Source organism: Trachymyrmex septentrionalis, unplaced genomic scaffold (genome assembly GCF_001594115.1).
Source record: "Trachymyrmex septentrionalis isolate Tsep2-gDNA-1 unplaced genomic scaffold, Tsep1.0 scaffold37, whole genome shotgun sequence".
Classification (NCBI taxonomy): Eukaryota; Metazoa; Arthropoda; class Insecta; order Hymenoptera; family Formicidae; genus Trachymyrmex; species Trachymyrmex septentrionalis.
This window is the reverse complement of record NW_017305536.1, coordinates 5292165-5314867: the sequence shown is the minus strand read 5'-3', so window position 1 is coordinate 5314867 and position 22703 is coordinate 5292165. Positions and strand designations below refer to the sequence as shown.

The following is a 22703-nucleotide window of genomic DNA, read 5'->3' as shown; positions in this document are numbered from 1 at the left end:
TATATATATATATATATATATATATATATATATATATGTATATAAAATATATGTTAAAATACAAGCCTGTAACAAGATATATAACATGCAAAATAGTATATATTAAATACTATATTTATCTTAAAATCTGCTGCTGAATTATGAATTATTTGAAGAGGGTTTAACGATAACCATTGAATCTGTACAAAATTGACAAGATATCCGCAAGTCAAAAGATGCGGGTTGTGAAATAGAAAAAATTATGTCAAGCAATTAGAAATACGTTTGTATATCGTACTCGTAAATATTTCTAGTCAAAGGGATTTTTTTTTAATAATTCGATTAATGATTATGTAAAACGTGTCACAGATCAGTTAAATTAAAGATCCCTCCGTAATTAAATAAAGTGACCTTTAAATATCAAGGGAAGTAAATCGCGGATCAAAAGACGCTAATAACGAACACGACGGCAAATCCAAAAAAATTGTTATCTTCGTGACGCACGAGGAAAGGAATTCTTTGATGCTATTTCAATTAGGAGTCTAAGTATAAGTTACATCGTTTAGCTTTTTTATGTTTTGTGGTAAATGTGCCTTACGTCGATTTTGCAATCCGCGAAAAGTCGCATATCTTTAGATCTGTAAACGTTAGCAACATGTCTTTGTTCACTTTTACGTTAATTAGAGGACGTTGCACCGATAACAACAGCCGACAACCGGATCGATAGCCGGATCTCGTTCTCGGCATCGTCTACGCACGCAGCTTTTCCTCCTCTCTCATCACTCGCCGCCGCGCCGTAACTCACGTTACGCATTACACTTATTACAGCGACCTAATTTTTCATACGTTATCCCTCATAGCAACGTGAAAGTACATTGGCTCGCGCAACGAGATAAGTACCGAATGAAAATCTGCCGTTTTGATAGTGATGAATGGCTCGAGAAGTTTATAAATGAAATAAATTTTCAGCATAAGCGTATTACTAGAAAATATACGGTGATAGATCAGCGATAGCTCGTATCCTTAAAAGAAACGTAGCGATATCTCTCAAGATGTACTCGAGCAGAATATCTCGTTCTATTCAACGCTATTTTTACGACTTAAAATTCAGTGTATTAACATTATAGCTTTCAGACCTTTCATCATACTTATTCTTAGAAAAAGCGAAAGAATATAAACAAAGAACACGAAAATAAAATCTTTTTTATGTTCTCTCTCTTATAGAGAAATAAATGTTCTGTTTAAAACTAAATTAAATCTCAGATTTTCTTCGATTTTTATAAACCGACTTTACGGTATTTGCACTTTGCAGTGCATCATAAAACTTGTTAAACGACTTTTTTGCCGTTTTATTTTTGTCTTTTATATTTAAAAAGGAATACAATTGGAAAATTTGTGTTAAATTTGATACATTTTACGTGTCTTAAATATCTATCCAAATTTTTGTGTTAATTTAACATAAAATAATACATTAAAAGTATTACAAATATTATGAAAAAAAAAAAACACGAAAATGTAATATTGTGAAACAATTTATACGCAAATTATGGAAGCGTATTTCATCAATACTCTTAACACTTATATGTAAATATATTATGTTTTAAATTTATTATATATATATTAAATTGATGTGTGTACATTTCATTAATTTATCTTAGAATTTACGTTTTAAAATACATTATTTTTATATTATTTGTTCATTTACAAATTGTGTTATTTTAAGATTAAGAAATGTTGAATATCAAATTAGCACAAAATATTTAAATAACACAATCACATTATGTTAAACTAACACTCAACAATACATTATAAATTCAACACAAACATTTTATCAGGTTTAACACAAATACAAAATAGTATATTTGTGTAGCTACTAACTTTTTGTTACGGATAAAATCCCTTCCTTCGAATTTCTTCCTTTTTCTTAATTTATCTTCGCCTGGAATTTACGACTGAAGGGACAGTGATTTTGCAAAGTCCCTATGTTTGCACATATTTTGCCATCAGAAAACGGAAAGCATAGACCGAAAGGTACTCAGCCCGGGACACACCGACCTATAGGTCAAAGTTGATATTGCCGTATCACGATATTCCGACCGGCGTTTCCGCGTGTTTCGGATCAACGAGACACCCGGAAGGAAAGAATTGCCGTGACTTTTACGACCATTTGTCTCCATCAGCGTGGCATCGACTTTCGCTGTTAAGTATCCGCCCTGTTCATTCTTCGCGCTTTTACGTGTACTAGAAATTAGGTCACGAAAACATTTCGCATGCGGATGAGTGAATCCCGAGATAGAAATATCCTCGAGGTAGAAATATCTCGAGATAGTGGTATTCACCGTCGCGTATTTAGCGTTAAACGCGACCATAATTTCCATCTCACGCTTACTCTGCGTGCGCTCCTCGCATTAGGCAAATGAGACATATAAGGGAAACATGTAAAACAGTGGCGGCGAATTTGCGGCATGCGGCACTGAATCGAGACACCACGATTTTTCCATATAAAAATTATTTATGTTTGTTTTGTACATACAAAATTTAAACATTTCTTAAAATAACAACATGAAATAAATATATTTATATTATTACATTTATATTAAATAAAAATCGACCGATAAGACTAAACATATATGAATAAAAAATGCTATATCCGTTTAAGATAATTCTTTCTGACTAATATTTCTTGTAAATTTATGCAACTTTCAGTTTAAGTCAACTTTGTCAGTTTTGAAACACAGTCTTAAATCGAAGCTGAAGTAATATCACAAATTAAATTGCAAACAATTTAATATTATTGCTGCAAATAAGTATTTTAAAAAGCTGTTAATGATTTGATGCTAATAAGAATCTTAGAAATTGTAAATAAAATAAACTGTAACGTAAACTGGAAGTTGAATAAATTTACAAGAAACCAAATATGGCATTTTTCATTCATGTATGGAATATATTTATTTTATGTTACATTTACGCATTTTATAACATTAAAGAAAACTTTATAAATAAAAGATAAATTGCAACGAATGTGTTTTATTAATATCCATTTAAATTCTCGCATTAAAGATCCTCATTTCACAACTTCCTCTTAAGTTTAGCAAGACTTACGCTGGCTCATAGAGAGCAACGTAGCCGCATTTCGCGTTTAAACGCGCATTGAAAGTTCTGCGCCACTCAGGAATATATCTTTCAAAAGCTTGACCAAAGTTCCATGATCGAAAATCTTTCAAGACGTTAACGCGCAAGGGTATCGAGGATCACATAGAGCGATGGCGATGCTGAAAGGGCTCAGCGAGGTGAAGACGCGATTTCGCTGTGCCGTTCAAAAGATTTTCGTTAGCGCATGCTAGTAATAGGCGTAGCGGCGAGCTGAGGAGTTTAATTAATTAATCCGGAACTGTGCGACGAGCGCAAAGCGGCCACCCTTTGCTCACTTTGCGGTACAAGGTGGCGGAGTTCGCTGCCCGCGCTGCTGTTATAACACGCGAAACTTTCGAGCGCGGGCATCGTCGTGGAAACTACGGAAAACATAATACAATCGTTTATCCTTCGCACAGCTTCGGAGATCCGTAAGAGAAAAATAAAATTGTTCTCTGCTGAATGGGGGGAGTTGTTGAATTTCCACCTGTATATTCGCGGCGAAGGTTCAGATTATTTCCCTTTGTGGAAGATTGAAACGGGAAGTGGTAGTTCAGTTTTACGGCGAAGATCTTATCAAATAATATATCGAGCAAATGAAATTTATGTAACTCGAACAATTTCGTGAACTTTATCCAATTGCGAATGAAATCTATGCTTAAATTTTGCTTCAGTAATTTTGAATGACGTTGACGAGAGACGGTTATAAAAATTGTACAGGAGCATCTTTTTCAACATCGTGTGATGGTATTTGTCAGTGTCAAGTTGACTTTTTGAAAACTTTTCTATAGAGGTTAAACCTTCAAAAACTGACTTTTCATGCGCGACAGCCCACTTTCATTAGACGCTCGTTACGTTTGCAGAAGAAACGAGAAGGGATTACGCGGAGAGTACCGCGAGCGTTTTTTTCAGTAAAAATTTAGGTCGAGAAGAATATTTTGAATGACGGTTTTTCGGAAATAAGAGCGATACGAGATAGACTTTTATATCATAAGCCCTCGAGGCCGTCAACTAGTATTTACAATATTTTTTGAACGCGAGTATGTATACACTAGGAAAAGAAATTTAGTACCTTCGATAAAACTGTTTAGTTGAGGCATTTTTTAACAGCAACCAAACATTTTGTTTACATAATAAAAAATTTAGTTGTTTTTGAAAATAATTTCATCATGTAAATAATAAAAAAATATTTGTTTATAGCAAGTAAACAATTTAGTTTGCGTAAAATATTACAGTTTTGTCCGATACATTTCAACTAAAAATTTTTATTTCATATATTTCAACCAAATTTCTGTTGTTTCAGTGAAATTTTGGTTTATGGAACAAAACATTTTCCTAGTATATTTTACAGCTGTCGCGCGATTGGAAAGACAGGACGAGACAGAATGGAGAAATTCATCGATGAATTATCGCTTTATTAAACTTCAACAATATTTCTTGTTATATTGAAATTGGAATTTATACATTGAAAGATGAGAAAATTAATATCGATCAAGCAAGTTAATAAAAAGTTAATTCAAGTTTTTGCAAAGAAAACTTTAGCAGCAGTTAATCAAATAAAAACTTATCAAAGCTTGTTCAATTATATTTCTATCTTTATTCAAGAATGGATATATTTTTTTAAATCAGTTCTCTCGCAAGTTGAAAAGTTGGAATAAAGCTTGATTCGTTGATTTTAATAAAAAGCGTTTGGGATATAGTTTAGTTTTGTTTCAATCGCAAGAAAATAACAAGTTCCGGAGTAACTATTGCGATCGAGTGTCGAAGATGACTGCTAAGGCTCTTCTCTGAGATGTCACGCGAGGATATAATATAACATATCTGTTTCAAAGCATCTTTAACGACTATTATCGAAACTCCAGTCTAGCGTTCCACAATGATTAATTTGTTAATGCGGCATCGAGCACATCTTGATGGAATCCTCTATTCTTGGTTCGAAGTTCTCCGGATGGCATCCGCCACCCCGAAGAACTTACCTTGCCGAGGGCGCATAAACTTCCGTGAGTCTAGCTATTTTAACGATGGTAACGAGGAAAGTTTCAGGCATTCGAAGCGTTTCGGTTGTGCACCAAGCTGCTCGCAAGACGCGACGCGTTCGCAATCGTATTCGAACCTGTTCCGCGCAACTCTGAGAATGAGTGAATTGAAAAGCAGTTTTAAACGTATTTCCAACACGTTGATACCAGCTTCCCGGATGTTAGCGCAGATCGCACGAACAATCTTCGAATCACTTGCGAAACACGCCTAAGACTGACGTAAAAAGAAAATAAGCCGAATTACAGAAGGAAACGCGAGAGTTTCTTTCGAATGTCGATACTTCACGAGTTATCGCAGCCTTCCCGTTCGTTAAAGTTTCATCAAATAAAACGAGGGAACATCGTCGTAATCAAGTCGATTCAAGATAACTGGGAAGTTTTATAAATCCGATTTTTTCTTATCAGCTGTTAGTTGAAAAAAATCTAATTTATCAAGTCCAAGAGAGGAATTCGATCGAGGTATATATCTTTAAAAGCTTTTCAACTTCCTCGTGGAAAAATTCGAAAGTTCCGATCATCCACGTTTCGAGAGGGGGTGTCTCATCGATTTGTCTTACTTATCTGGCGCCGTTAAAGAAACATGATAGCTATTTGTATGTACTTGATGGTCGAGTATAATGGAGACGAGAAAGGTAGGCTCGACTCACCTTTCTCCAGAGGAGCTCTCTTGTACTTCTCCAGCCTTTTGACTGCAATGGCTTCAAGGCGCACCCTGGCAGCCGGATACTCCTTGAGCACGTCCCACATGTCCTTCTTGCTGAGGACGAAGAGGTCCGAGTAGCCGACCGAGCGCACGCTGGCTGTTCGCCGGTTACCTGCGTCGATGTAGCCATTTATTGGTTATCGGGATGCATCAAGCTTTCTTATGTAACCGCACTGTCGATCGATTTGTCGATCGTTCCGCCGTTTTACCTACAGTAGACCCGTTCTCATTTCCTCGGCCCGGATGCACGTGGTTCCGATTGCACGCTCGATACGTCCGCGAGCGCGTACCAGCTATCTCTTTAAGATCCTTTTACATCGTTTTATACCCGTACAAAAGCGCTGTAATTTTGATTAATCGGGTTCGTTACGGTTCAATTTTCTATGTTAATTGATTGCCAGGTCGCTCAACTCGTTTTCCCGACTTTTTCAGAAAGACATTTAATCCGTCCGATGTTTGTTGGCTGATAAATTGATGGATAATAGCGGATACGAATTCATTGTCCCACGGTTTTACCATATTTATCCGCTTCCGAGCGTGTTTTTTTCGCATCTTTTGCGCGGAATAGAATGTAGTTAATTTCCGGTTAGAAAAAGAAAAACCCGCAAGCTAGACTAATGAAGTAGTTTGCCCAGAATGTGATAATGGCGCAGCCGAGCCATTGTTTACAACTTTAATTGGTGTCAACGATATTTTATATACCGGCGTAAAAGGGCGCGTAATTAACAGGATAACGAAGAGCATAATTGCTTCAGACTACAGACGTACGTGCAAGTCTGAAAAGTAGCAATAACAGACGCTACCGAGCATGAACTTTATAAATTTTGGGGAAAGATTTAACCATTAGATAAATGTTGTGTTTAGAAGTTCCGCTTCATTAGTATGCTAAGCAATATCTATGCGAATATACCCGAACTGTAATACAAATTGTAATAATTAAGCTTAAGGCGACGGGAAATTCTTCCAGCACTTGATTGAAAATTATGCTTACACGTCCACGTTGAGCTGATAATTGTGGCATGCGGCATACATCTCTCTGTTACAATGAGAATTGTAAATAGCCGGTCGCAATTCGCGTCATATATTATTCAGAAAGTTTTCGAACGCAGCTATTCCCTCTGCTCCGCTTTTCGCTCGGTTTCAAATATCGTAATACGCGCGGAATCGTTAACCGTATATCGAAGAAATTTAGCGGATGGAAATTCCGCTTCCATATTCCTCGAGTATCTGAATTACTTATTTCAAACGGTCTTATCCGATAAATAGACTCCGACGTGTTATGAAGGATACAAATTACCTAAGAGCATTTTATCTTTTCAGAACTCGCGAGATATTTCGGTAAAATAAAATTTTGTGTTGTGTATTTATTAGGTTACAATATATTTATTAAGTAGCGAGTTTAACGAGATGCTAATTCACAGTTTATTTATTAAGCAGTGAGTTTAACGAGATGTTAATTTTGCGATTGTTATTCGATTACGGTACGATGATTAAATAATTTTATTGTACATTTTTCGACGGAAAATTCTGCGATTAATTTCTCGAAAATAACGTGTATAAACAGACGATGTGCAAATTTTACCTTATTTCTTATTATTATACATCTTAATTTTAATAAAAGTATACCAATATACCTATGTTTTGCTGTAGTTTCTTTGGCAACGATCTTTTATCGCTGTTTGTGTCAAATTTTACTTGTCAAATACTACTTGCATAGATAGCGTTAATATATTTGCAATGAACAATATCAATACTTGATAGTGGATATATTTTTGAAGAAAGGTAGTCTATTTTGCTTTTTCCTCGATAATTTTCTTCTTTATACTGGAAATAGTGAAAGCAAGATAACAAAATCGGCTAACTTTCTTCATGAATAAGTCAAAGCAACCAAGTTATATAACTTGATGTTTCAAAAGCTAAGATAAAGGACACTAGAAACTACTGTAATCAATTTGTACATGTGTATATATATATATATATATGTGTGTGTATGTGTATGTAAATATAGATATAATTATTGATAATAATTAGTAATAATAATTTGGCGGATCTGAATGCAGGCCAATACAACCGTACGAAATCAGCACGCATTACAGAAGTAAAAATTACAATTATCAATAAGAGCCTACGTTAGGGAGTGATGGCGACAAATTGTGAGAAAGATATGTGAATGGTGCAATGAATAGTAATATGATAATATATCGCGTGAGAATGGAGATGCTTGTAGGAAGGCATTTGTAAATGACACTCGAGCGCAATGATAATTCTCGCAGACAATCAAACCGCCTGTATTAAAGCCATAAATAATCGTGGTCGATTTATAAGCGAATAAATCGGTCGTTTACAAATGCCATCCCTTAATTGTAAATGTTATAATAGATAACAATTAATAGATATGCAAATGTTATAAGAATAAGAAATGTACAGTCCCAGCGCAGCGTTGCAGCACCGATTGTGAGAGTCAAAGATATGATGCTGAAAGGGGCGCGACTAAGGAACTGGATCCGAATCGATCCAGTTTTAAGCTATTTCTTCTAATAGAGCTACGAAAGCGAAATAGAAATTGTGAGCACGATTGACTAAAAATATGATTCATTAAAACCTTATCGACCGGTACGCCTTGCTGAGTCGCCGTCTGCTATTCCGTCTGCGATTGACACACTTACTATCTATTTTTGAATAAAAAAAAAAAAGAGAAGAATAATTTCGATACGTTATTGAACGATGATTCGATCTGAATCTTATCTCTTTAGCCTCGTATTCTTCACTTCGAAACGTGAGTGTCGCTAAAAATTCACGATGAACCGCAGAGGCGCAAGCTAGGCGCCGTAAAAAAGAAGCTTTCAATCCTGATATTTTACGACGTACGTCATAATTCGGTCGGTCGTTCCGGTCGATCGTAAATAAAAAAAAATAAAATGGAGTACAGTAGCCGTGAGAAAAACTGAAGAAGAGTGGAGACTAAAGGGCAATACGTGTCACGGGCCTTATTCGAGATGCGTCGACGGTCTCGCAACGACGGACTCCGCCGCGTGTGTTCTTGCGGAATTCAATTAACTGTTACTGTTTACTAGATAAGCAGAGTATTATAAAAATTCTGACTCAATGCAAACACAATACAAAATTCAAATGTAAATGATACGTTTGCACGACTGAAAACGCCCACGGAATCCACGGCAATACCCTGGCACGACCGGCACTCTGTTATCTACGAGTAACAGCATATGAAAAGCTTTTTACACTTTCGCGAGAGACAATATTGCCCAGTTTTGTAGATACAATACGTAACGGAGTTACAAGACTTATGTTTGCTAAAAACATGAGCCGGTATAGCCGACGGCATAAATAAGAGAAAAATTCTTTATCAGCTATTTTATAAAAAATATAGAGTAATATAAAAGATTAAATTCTTTTAATTTAATAACGGCGAGGATCGAGGCTCTAAAAATATCAGGAGAAAATTCAATTTGACCCAGATTAAGATTACTTAGATGGGGACCCAAATGTTGCTCTTATTAGCCCGAAGTTTCTTCACGGCAAATGCGAATGCAATGTTCGTCCGAGAAAAAGAGTTTTCTAAAAGAAATTTGATAGGAGAATAAAGTTCGTGCCGTCTCCGAGGCGACTCTTTATATGCGCTGGCGGGCGTTGGATGGTTATTTTTTTTTTCGTCTCGACGAATCATTCGAGGAGAGCCGATCCTCGAAAACAAGAATGAGACCCGCCATCGATCCTGCGCGGACGGCTCTATACTCTATCCTGACAAGCGAAGGCAATAGAATTGTCGAGGTAGAGAAATTGGAGCGATATTTTGCATTGCCAATCTTTTTTTTTCGCTCTCGAGCGGTAGCAAAATTCTGGAAGACGCACGAGTGATTCGCGGTGCTTTGGAAGTCGGTTTTCCTATCACGTTCATTAAATTGTGCAAAAAAAAAATGTAAGTGAGGAAAAAGAAATTTGCCCTCGTTAATTCTTTCGTCAATGTGCGCTCGACGAATGCGAATGACTATTTCAGTTTAGTGTAGTTTGTTGCTGTTCAGTCATTTGATATAGTATGCGCGTGTTATAAAATTAATCTACTGAAACCTATTATTCTCTAGAGTCTAGATTATTTATTAACTACTTGTTTATATTTTTTTTCTACACAAATATTTTTTCTATTTCTTACACTAAGTTCCTTGATTTGTTAAATTTCTTTTTATAAAAATATGTTCTATCTATTTTTTATACTCTGCAAGTTATCTTAATTTGATTTAATTTCCATTTCGCATTTAAAATGGAAACGATGCATTCTGCGGAAGAGATACGTGAAGCTTCTAATTCAACAGTCACATTCTGCAGTAAATTTGTGGTAATTATATGTGCCATAAATTTTGCGATAAATTTAATAGGAAAGTATCCTATACAGAGCCGGCGAAATTATCCACGTAGGATAGGATAACGCAACGTCAATCACAGTTAAATTAGATAAAGCTCGTCTTTCAGTGTGTTTGAGAGAATATAATATCACGACCGTGATAACAGAGACGGTAAAACTAATTTAATTCCCTGTTTATTTATTTAATATTTGCGTAAATTTAAATTTGCTTTAATTATTATTTAACTTTGTTCAAAATGTATTTGAAAATTATACTTAATTTTGAAAACAACCGGAAATAAGCTTTTAATAATGCAATATTTATCGCTAATATTTCTCTTGTATGCGGATTGGAATAGTTACTGAGAAATTTCAGATAAATGTATTATCGACATTTTTGTTAATAACAAGAAGTACACCACTCTGAATTAAATAAATAATAATGAGGCGCGCGTAAATATTATTATATAATTGAGGAAATAACATGACATTGATATGTAAATTAGTTTAAGAATGTATTCCGTTTATTATAAAAAACTTTTATTGAAATTGTAATCAGGAAAAAGTATGTAATTTTTGATAAATACAAATTTTGATACTTTTTTAAAATTTACCTCGGTTTTTTTTTAAATATCATTTGTATCGTAACTATTTATCCAATATAAAAATCAAAGGATTGATATTCATCGAAGCTAGGGGAGTGATTATTAATCCTATTAATTTCGTTTGGAGATTAGTAATCGATGTATATATTTAAATTCTGTTCACCGCGCGGGCGTCGTTGCATGAACGTCGATCGCGATTAAAAAGGTGAAAATCGATAAGTGGGACAAGTCTGCGAGAAAAAGAGAGATAGTGAAAAATTGCTAGACAGATCGTTTTTAGATCGGCTCATACCGGCTCGACGGCTTGCCCTCTCACAGAGTGGTAAGAACGTGAAACGTGAAAACGTGATCGTGAAAAACGAAGGGGGACAGCTCACGGGCCCCTGGTCCGTTTGGAATATTTACCGCACTCTTTACCTGCGGTCCCCATATTGAGAATGCTGATCTCCCCGAAGTAGGAACCCGCCTTAAGGGTGGCGAGCACCGTCTTCCCGTTGTCGGCTACCACCTGCAGTCGGCCCCTATTCACTATGTACATCTCCTTTCCCACCTCACCTGCAATCGCACAAAAGCGACACTTAAATTAATTATTCCGTTAACTGTTTCTATCTTTGACTCTAATTTAATCAAGGCGTTTAAGTTTCTCGGCGGCCTTGCAATCCCCCGATAATAAAGCTTATATAAAGAGACATTGGTACAAGTCACATTTTCTCTACTTCAAGGAATAAAAAGTTTTGTGAATGTACTTAACATAAATTTTAGCTCTTTTTACGTAGTCTCTCTTTATGAGTCTATAAAAATAATAAGCCGTCGGTGCCATTGGTTAAAGTAGTTGATATATTTTAAGACACATGAGACAAGTGCTGGTACCTTCTTTCTTTAATATAATACATTTCTTTAATATAATACAATGTATAATGTATACGTTCCTCTCCAATCTAATTTTTTTCTTCATCATTAACTACGACGTATTTTTCAATGTAGGAACAAAACGGAGAAAAAGAAATAAAATAAGAATAAGAGCTGATAAATTTTAATAAACACATAAATTGTTTTTTATTTCTTTCTAAAATATGAGCAGAAAAAAAACCAATTCATTGACATTGAAAGAACTGCCCTTAAAATAATTGCGTCGAAAGTAAATTTGCAACTTTCCGCGCAAAGCAAGGTTTACCCCCACTGCCTGATGCTTTAGATTCCCCTGATGAATACCCCGATAGAACAACGTGTTTATTAAATTATACGACAAAATCTTGCATAAAATTTGTAATTTACAATTTTATAGAAATATAGATATTTACAGAAACTGAAGTAGAAACTCTGATCTTTTTTAAAATATTAATAACGGTATCCAATTAATTTTGACATGATACTTTGGTAAAATAATAACCATATGTTGAATAATATTAATGAAAAATTAATTTTAAATCTTGAAAAAAAATTGTCCAATAATTGAGAAAATCATTTCAGCCGTATTTTAGAAATATAATTGTACTCATAAATATGCACAATTATTATTAAATTATTATATTGTAGAAATATTGCAACCTAAAGTATTATACATTTAGCAATAGCTAAATTTAGAATTATTTTAAGTTCCAATGGCTTTTGAGATGCATGTAATATGTTCCAATATTTGTTCGAAAATATTCTTCAAGCATTTGAAAATAATCGGATAATATCCAGATTTGTTTCTTCAATATGCTATCGGTAACTCGTTCGTTATCTTTTCAAAAAAGTAAATTAAAAAATATTTACATCTTAAATTAGATTTGTTCAATTTTTGATAAATGAAAATTTTATTCTATTTATTCTATTTTATTCTATTTAAAAACTTTATTCTGACAAAACTGTTATGTTATGACGAATTATCTTAGTGTAATTATTGATAAATTGTAAATTTACGATTAAAAGATTGGTAGATAAAAATATTAAGAGGAATGGCAAAATATCCTTTACACACAAGCACATTATTATATAACAAGTCGACGGCGATTATCCGTACAGAATTAATATATAAATAACACTATTGATGATAAATGAGATGAAATTAAAACGAAAATTGTACTGTAATGTAAAGAAAAATAAGAAAAAAATTTTTAATTAATTTTTTAAATATAAGTAATATATAAGTAGAATTGTATTAATTATCGAATGAGTAGAACTGTATGATTTAGGAGTTTATGCAAATTCAAATACATATATACATATATCAATATTTATATTCGGTCAAAGAAACGTACCTTTGTTTTCGACTTTCTATAGCAGTTTCTACAAAACAGTTTAGAATTGTTTCTATACCTTCTGTGATTAGTCGTGAATATTCCGTAACACAAAACGGTTATAATGGCAGAGCAAGAAGCAACAGATTGTCGTGATTTATTCCCGATTCGTCAGTGAATACGTAGACATTACAAAAAAATATCAAAAACTAATAGTGCGAAGTGCAATCATTGTTGTTTCTGTATATCAGTTCGACCCTCGTCTTCCTTACTCGATCATTTGTATACCATTTGTACAGTACCATCCAAACAAATTAACAGATAAAGAAAAGAAAGATAAACTTACATGTTGGATATGAGATTATGTTAGAATCATAAAGCACACACAGTATGTGACATGTAACAGATGTGGCCTAGAACTTAAGAATAGAAAAGATATCAAGAATATATGTAAACACTTAAAAAACATGCACGAATAAGTGTACATTAAAGGTTATCAAAAATTGATACTAAAAAATATAAAACTGACAGCAATTGATGGTAATAAATAAATTATAATAGTAATAAGGCTCAATATATATATATATATAAAATTAAAAAACAAAAAGGAAAAGGGCTACAAGCCTAAGGTTAATCGTGTTTAATTATAATTTAATTATAAATTAAAAATTAAAAACGTTAGTAAATAAACATGTCATTTAGTTAAAATATAAAACTTTAATTTGCCGGCAATAAACAAACAAAACAAAAACGAACGTTTCTTGGATCATTATGAATGTTAACAAAAATAACGGTAACATTATTACAAAGAGAAAATATATAAAAGTGATACTTCGCTCTCAATCGCAGTATTAACGTTGTCAATAATTTCGCATAGTATGTAGTAAATATTGTAATTAGAATGTTACTAACGTTTTCAATTTTTAATTTATAACGATTAACCTTAGGCTCATAGCCCTTTTCCTTTTTATTTAATAATATATAAATAACATCTGAAAAACAATGTAATGATTAAAATAGGTGCTCAACACTTATCGGCATATGTGTACTATTACTATATTTAATATGCAAAAAAGTATAAATTAGCAAAATTTATTCAGTTTAATTTTCGTAAAGAAGAATCAGATGTATAGTATATAAGATTTGTATTTATCACATTGCCATACTAGATCGCATCTCAATGTCCAAGTAATAAGTTGAAAGTTATAAAGTAACACATTAGTCCGTATAAAGGAGTAGTGTACATAATTGAAACTAATTTCTATGTTGTATTTTTTATTTCCTTAATCATTCTGTATTTAAGTGTATAATTCTATATTTAAATTAAATTATGTGTAGGATATTACCTCCATGTATAGATGATACGGATTAATAGTGATGCAAACACGTATACAACTACACAATAAGACCAAATGCATTCAGCAACTTCATCTAGAATTTGTAAAAACATGGAACAAATAGGTATTCTTAATAAGTAATTATTCATTATACATGTATTATATTTATTACAATATAAATAGGTTATTTGAACTATACATTGCGTTTCCTGTATAAATATAAGAAATATTAATGAAAAACAAGTAGAAAATAAGGGAACAGTTGTATTAAACAAAGAATAACTAAATAATGTTTGTAATAAATAATAAAATTTTAGTATTTTATATTCACTAATAAAATTGTTTAACCCAAAACATATATGCAATATAAGTATCAGAACTGGAAAACCTTACTTTCTATAATCCATTATAATGATTTGGCAATAACATTGCAACTTTTTATGGTATTTAACAATTTAATTAAAAGCTAAGATTGGGAAAATTACTTTTAAAAAGTAACTTATCACTATGTATTGCTTATTAAAACAAAGTAACTTACTATTTGTAACATGTATGTCGAATTATTACTTTTAATTGTTACTTTAACTCGTTACAAATAATGAAATCCCTTTTTCAATAAACAACGCGTAATAACACGTTATCTTTAAAAATAACTTTTTCCCAACATTTAATTTTTAGTTAATCATAAAAAATTGCACCGTTATTATCAAATTGTTATCATAAAAAATAATAATAAAAGTAACAACGTTATTTAGTTTCCATCTCTCTCAGCGTAAAACAATATACATCCACATATATTCCATTCAAAAATAACGGTTATCACATAATTACAAGTAATATAAATTACTTGTTTAATTACTTAATTAATTATTGACAATATATAACGCGAGTTGAATATTATGAAAAGTTTAACTTTTAGTTTAAGTAGATTTTGTGACTCATATAAAATTACATAAGATATTATTATAATTTTTGATCTTTAATTTTGGATCTTTATTTCCATAGAAATATGGCAGGCCAAATTTTGGATCTTCCTCTTCGAAGAAATGTGAAAAATCATAATTTGGATTTTTCAGTCCATGAAGATATGGATATAGCAGAATGTTTGTCACTTCCAAGCCAATCATCTCCAGTATTTTTTTATTTTAAATTTTGTGAAAGAATCTTCAATTATACACAGAAATAATTTACAATGCATTATATGAGTTTCTCTTGTGTTATATTTTATTAATTATTGACAATATACGACGCAAGTTGAATATTATGAAAGGTTTAACTTTTAGTTTAAGTCGATTTTGTGACTCATGTAAAATTATAAGATACTATTATAATTTTTCTAGGTGTAAATTTGTAAATATTTTATATTAACAGATTATCTTTTAATATTTCAATTCATGAAGATATGGATATAGCAAGATGTTTATTACTTTTAAGCCAATCACAATTTTCAGTATTTTTTGATATTGATTTTTGCGAAGAATCTTCAATCATTTTATACAGAAATAACTTATATGTAATGTATTATGTGGATTGCTCTTGTACTTGTATTTTATTAATTACACAGGCCTACAAAAAAAGTACTCTGTGCTGGGGTGAAGACCCAGCTATTCTTATGTATTTTGAGTCGCTGAATACGAATCTGGCATAAAAACTGTTGACTCCGTTAAAAAATTGTTAACGGTGCAGTTTAATTTTATTAATTTTGAACAGTTTGATTGCTTATAGTTTTGCAATTATTGCAAGAATGACAAAAAATTGATATTTGAAATATGAAACCAGCCCAAATACTCATTATAAAATTTTATATATATATAGATATATGTTTATATATATATATAAATTTTGTTACAGATTCTGCAGACCAATTCGGCTGCTAACTCTGACTATCGACCAAAATGAATCAATAAGGCTGACTCCGATTGTGATTGGTTATGGATCAACAGTTAGAGTTGGCAGTCGGATTGACCTGCAAAGTCGGTAATCTGATATGGATTTTAAGGGGATCCTAAAGTAAAGATCGAATTCGGACAAAATCGCTATTTTACCTATTTAAATAGAACTTAAATACGTATACAATTTGTGTTATTGACATATTGTGCATCAATATCTCATGTACACATAAAAACGATATTGTATAGAATTAGATGTCTGAATCTAATTCCAAGAACTCGGTGTTATTTTTTCGTATATTGTATTAGTATGTACAATTTCGTAGAATTGCAGAGCTTATATACATTAAGCAATTATTGTAACAATTTGACAACTAGATAATGACTAATATTGATTGGACTATGATGTGGTAAGGAAGACTTAAATTTAAAAAATTTTTGTCGTTTTTGGCGACTAAGATATTTTGTATGTACAATTTTAAACTAAAAAAAAAAAAGATTAAACTTTCTCTCCAACCCAATATATCATTTAATGAAAATTATTGTTAATTAGTAAAACAGACGACTTTAGAAGTTCTTCATTAATGATCCCTTATGTTTATTGCAAAAACCTATTTGCAATATATATATTTCTATACGATTATTTTAATTTTCTTCCTTTAATTTTATTTTTGTGTTAATGTTTAAAAAAATAAAATTTTACATTTATAAAATTATATTATAGATATTGTCAGTAAAAATTACATTCTAGAAATTTTATTTTATATTAAATAACTGTATTTAACGCATAAAAAAATATACTTCCTCCTTTAGACTCCGAATCACATCATCTTTTTTAAAAAATATAAAATGTACTCCTTTCATATGACTCAGAGATAGTAACCCTAGCTTAAAAGATAGTATAAAAGAGCGCAACAGGATACGCCAAGAACGGCCGTCATTTGTCCGGCCAGTAGTAACGTTCAGCTATAATTCCGACCTTAATCGCGCGATGCAACGACGGAAATGCGCGAAGAAGGCGGCCACCTATCAAAGGGGAGGTATTACTCTCCGCATTCCTACGCGCACATGGCGGTCATTCCGTCGGTAGTGAAAAGAAACCCCGTCGAGAGAATAAAGTGAATGGAAGGCAAACGATCCGCGGGGAAGACGATTCGCTTTGGCAAGCTAAAATTGCTCTTTTGACCGCTTATAGATCGAGAACAAATACTAAATACATCGAAAAAAACGACGGGCAATAGCGTAAGCTTTTATTTGTACACAATCTACGTTACGAGTATTCAGACAATTTCTAATGCGCCATAAATATTCAAAAAAGATAGAGAAATCATATTTTTCAGCGAATTTCGACTAGGTCTCTCGATATTCAGAAGCATAACTGCTTCCTAAATGTAATTGACATTTAAACAATCGTAAACTTTGATCGTTTCATATAAGACAAAATATGAATTAAAACAAAAACTTACGTTCCGTAATATTTGAAGAATTGAAGTAAAATTAGGAATCCTCTTTATGACATAAAAAAGAAAATAAATAATCTTTTTTAACGATATTGAATTCTATTATTCGTAAAAGGAAAAGATTTGAAAACTGTATGTTGAATGGCGGTGTCAGTCGTTAGAATTTACAAGCCGTTTCTCTATGCAATTGGACTACGAAAGTAGTTACACAGATGAGAGAGGGGAGAGGGAGAAGGGGGAGGGAGATGGGGGCTCGTGCTTTCTTCTATCGCATTGATAACGAGCACGACAGTCACTTTTTCCGTCGTAAAATAAAAATATTCGCCTATCAGCGACGGTGACAGGGATGGCACATAAAGGGAGAGAGAGAGAGAGCGCGAATAGTCATTTTTCACACCCATCGTTTGGCATGCTTCCAGCATTGCGTGCTTCCATAAGCAGGATACGCCGAATCCGCAGAGAAATCATAGAAATAGGAAGATGTCTAGGATTCGTGTCCTCGAGAGACCGTAAATGGTGATGGAAATGAGCAAAAGTCGGCTGCTAACAATGGAACATTTAGCCACATTTTTTATCTAAATTCTAATTTACGACGATACTTTTTTCTCGCTAAAGTGGCTTGCAAGGAAGATTTTGCATAGAACACACACACCTCAGTGAGCAAGAAACATTTTGGAATATTTCTGCAACACTGTAACAATGTTGTAACGTTGTTACAATGTTGCTGAAATGTTCAAAAATGTTTCTTGTTTACTTGAACTCAGCCTAATGATTCCGAGTATCCTGCGCCGGAAGTAGCCGCTGGAAAAAATGATAACTAGGCAATTTACCTTTGCGGCAGATGTAGTCGCCAGGTGAGAAAAGAACGGGCCGTAATCGCAGCACCAGCTCGCACAGGAAGCCAGCCTCCGTGTTTTGGAAGATCTCGACCCTCCTCAGCGTGTCCAGGTGCACGTTTATCGCGATTTCTGCCTTTAGCTTATCTGCGAAAAAGAGAAAATGATTGCGGAGTGTAAAAAGAGGGAAAGAAATAGGGAAGGCCTTGTGTACAGTGGAGGAAATATTAGAAATAAGTATTAAGATTTTCATCTGTTAGAAATTATATATTCCAGTGTAATCAATTTCTGGTTGAAATCTTAATATTTATTCTTGTTCCTAATATTTCTTCCATTGTGCGTAGTTTCTAAAAATTAGAACGTAAAAAGAGAAACAGGGAAGAATCAGAATCTCTCCGAATTAATTCCGGAGAGAACAGTTCAACTTTCGCCGCGCAGGACGTGCTGAAAACGCAATGTATACGGTCGAGACAGATCGCTATAACGTGTAAAGGGTGTGTATCTATTTTTAATTAACTTGCAATTTCAAAAATTTACACAATGCATGCTTTTCACCCTCGTTTTCCTTCCGTTATTTTATATACTCTTCTCTCTTTTGATATTTAAAATTTCGCAACGCGTGTGGTTAAATTTTTGTACGCAACAATTTCACATCGCTGCATAGCGGAAGTCATTGTGACCTCCAGAGAACTGTTTCCGTTGCATTGCATTGCACGGCAACTTCATCCGAAATTTCAAAGAGTAAAACCATTCTGAGAAGAAAAGATGTTTTTATCAAAGCTCGTCTCATTAGCGTGAGAGACACTTCTCATTCTTATCTGCAAAAGGTGAAAAAAAAAATCCCTGTTACAATTAAGTGAAATAAAAATAGTCAACTGAAGTTCTTTTATAAATCGATATGCATGCATGGACTGTGATATATTCTTTATAAATTAATATTATTTCTTAATATTATCTCGAATGTAAAATTATTAATATTTTTCTACAAACTCTCAATAATAAATTAAAATTTCCATTATAAAGAATGTCTCCGATTTCAATATCCGTTCTTTTCGGAAGTCTAAAGAGCTTTATTATTATAAATCTCTTATTATAATTATTAATTATTTGCTGTTTAAACTTTATATTACATTTGTAATTAAATAATAGTAATTCGCTTTGCAATAGTCTTGCATTTCTATGCAATCACTTTCTTGGCGAAAATATCAATATTATACATATAATAATTAATATTAATACTAATATTAATAAGCAAATATACTTTATTAAGTGCCTATTGTAATATATATTAGGTTACGTAATTAATAATTAATAATTCTTGCGCAAACTAATGGCAGTTTCGTAAAATAAAAATTTATTGACTCGGTATTATTTCCCACACGAATCCTTGATTACAAGGATAAAGTTTAATATATTGTTACTATTGTTGTTAAGATAATTATAACTAAATGCAGAAATTGGTAGTTAACCCAGAAGCATGTCGATCGTATAAGTACGCTACGATGTTACTATTGTTATTGCGGCAATGCAACTGTGTAATTAGCACTAAGTTCCGCAAATTAGCGTTAATTATGATTATGCAAGCTGTAATAAGTATCGGTAAAACGTTAGTATTTTTCGTTTTTCACGTCAATTTTGTCGTCGATCGATGTGTCTCTTTTCGATAATATTAACGCGTAATGCAGTCTAATTACTGCCTCTGTATCAATATAATCCGATTATTATTGTCGTGCAAAAATGTCCCTCCCGATTGTTTTATTACGCGTATGAACAGTATAGGTTATTTCAGTATTTTATTATTTCATTAGAAGAAAAATCTTTCTAGCAACGTGCATTTCATAACTCGACGAAATAAGCTTTAAAAAGAGATTAAAGATGATAAGATTTGATATTTCGCTCATTTTATGTCGAGAGCCTCTCAAAGATGTAATTTGAAATTTAAAAAGTATTTAATTATAAAAATCCAAAGTAATTATTTACCATAGAAAATGTCAATATTACATAAAGATTTGATTTCGTTTTAATTTCGTCGAAGTAAACTTTAAAATAGAATAATAAGATTTGATATTTCACTTTACAGAGAAAGATCTCTTAAAATTATAATTTGAAATTTAAATATTTAATAATAAAACGTTTTTTAAATCTAAATTTTCGCACCAGGAAATGTCAATATTATACGAAGACATTCCAGTTAATATCTTCGATATTATTTCTGGAACTTTATTGCTCGTGTTATAGCCGATTAAATGACATATATGTGTATGAAAATCTTCGCATCGTAATGGCCTACAATTTTTCATTTTGCATTAATATTCAATTTCTAACTCCTTGTCATGCATTATACTTGGAGCTTTACTCGCGCCTTATAGCAGGTTTATTGCATGAGAAATGCGCGCCATTCGAACGAAACGATTTTCAGGATGTTGTCCGGACATTCCCTGGTCTTACTCTCGTGGAAACTCATTTGAAAAGTGCATATTCCGCTTTTGCGGTAATAATAATGTTGCTCCTTGGCCATTTATTCTCTCTTTAACATTCTGCGTTCACTACACTATATTATGTTAACTACGTCTAAATTTTGATTCTTCTTCCTTTAAATAAGGGGGACAAATATGAGTTGGAAAATGAATTATTACAACGGTCGAATGAAAAAAAAGAAGTATAAAATAAATTCTTCTTAGTTTGAGAAACAAAGGGACTCGTGGAAGAGTGGTGACTGTAAAAGCCAGCTGCTTTATTATGAAGTTCTTTTTCTGTAGTTATAAGCAGAGTGATTATAAAGAAGTCCCTTAAGAAGTGCAAAGAAAACAATTGTAAATTTTACATAACGCTGCAAAAGAACGCACACTCTACGAGGGAATAAAAAAAAATTGCTCGATATTTTCCCGAAAGCGAAATAAAGCATTTTTCGACAATATACTATACTTCGAGAGAAAAAACTGACAATTTTCTTCTTAGTGGAAGCTTGACTCTGCGTTAAGCACTCTTGTATATATCTCGTGCAATAAATTTCAGCGTAAGTCCTTCCTATGTTACTCGGCGTAGCCCATGAGTCCCCATTTCTTCCAGTTTATTTGCTTCTATATACACTGCGTTTTATATTGCATATAGTCTCTTTTATAGTGCGTCGCGAACGATAGAATCATTATTACGCTGCTTTACTAGCATTTTAGTGGGAAATTCCCAGTAGAAATATCGTTTCATTCCAATAATCGGCAGTCGTCTTTAACAATCGGTACAGAAACACATTTTCTACATTTACGCATTTTTTTTATACTTTACGCAATAAGTAATAAAAGAAACGTTATTGAATTTATGAAGAAAAAAACACTTGTGTATCAAGTATCAATATAATCACATTACAATAAACATTACTATAAATTAGAAAAAGATAATAATAGGTAATAAATAAATTTATATGTTAAACATTTAACGTTGTGCTATTGCAATAGCAATATACTCATTCCTAATACTACACATCAATTTGTTTTCCTATTTATTAAGCTAATTCTATTGACGCGAATTAAGCTATTTCTACTGAGGCAAATTGTTTAGTACATCACAAAGACAGAGATTTAATGGGTATGAGGGCGGAATAAATTATAATTTTTGGATAAGAGAATTTTTAGTCTACACTTTTATCTCATTTCTTTGCGAGAGTCACCCCAGCGAAAATTCGCCCACGACCGTTTACTCTCACGCGGTTTGCATTAAGGGGTGACGTCGGCAACCGTACATGCAGCCTGCTTACGCGTCGCTTTACTCGCATTTTAGTTTGCGTATCCTGCCAACGCGGTTATAAGATCAAATGTTTCCCGTGAAATTATACGCTAACACAGGCAAAAGGCGGCGATATCGTTTCATTGCTCGTAAACACCACCTCCGCAATAACTTGCACTCGCTGTTATTTGACTAATAAATTGCAGTTAAAAATGAAAAGCTTTCCTTAGAATTTGCGATGGACGAAGTTACATTAATTACACGTGTATTAAATTACACGTTCGCGAAATAGCTTTGTCTAACCGCCCTTGCATAGATTCAGCGGACTTATATAAATATCATAAAGTTACGACCACGATGTAACGCCGGATTTTCATATATCTCACGTTTATGAAAGTAAATATATGCGTCTGCATCTCTTCTATAT

At 32.8% G+C, this 22703-nt stretch overlaps 1 protein-coding gene across 1 annotated transcript in view; it reads right to left on the bottom strand.

Annotated features, from left to right (window-relative positions):
* Window positions 1-22703, bottom strand: part of LOC108750401 — a 35650-nt gene that overhangs the window by 9631 nt on the left and 3316 nt on the right. Inside the window, exons 2-4 of the mRNA XM_018489816.1 lie at window positions 18551-18703; window positions 11230-11367; window positions 5795-5962 (exon numbers count right to left, since the gene is read on the bottom strand). Coding sequence (XP_018345318.1) covers window positions 5795-5962; window positions 11230-11367; window positions 18551-18703 — 459 coding nt within the window. The remainder of the gene's footprint in view (window positions 1-5794; window positions 5963-11229; window positions 11368-18550; window positions 18704-22703) is intronic.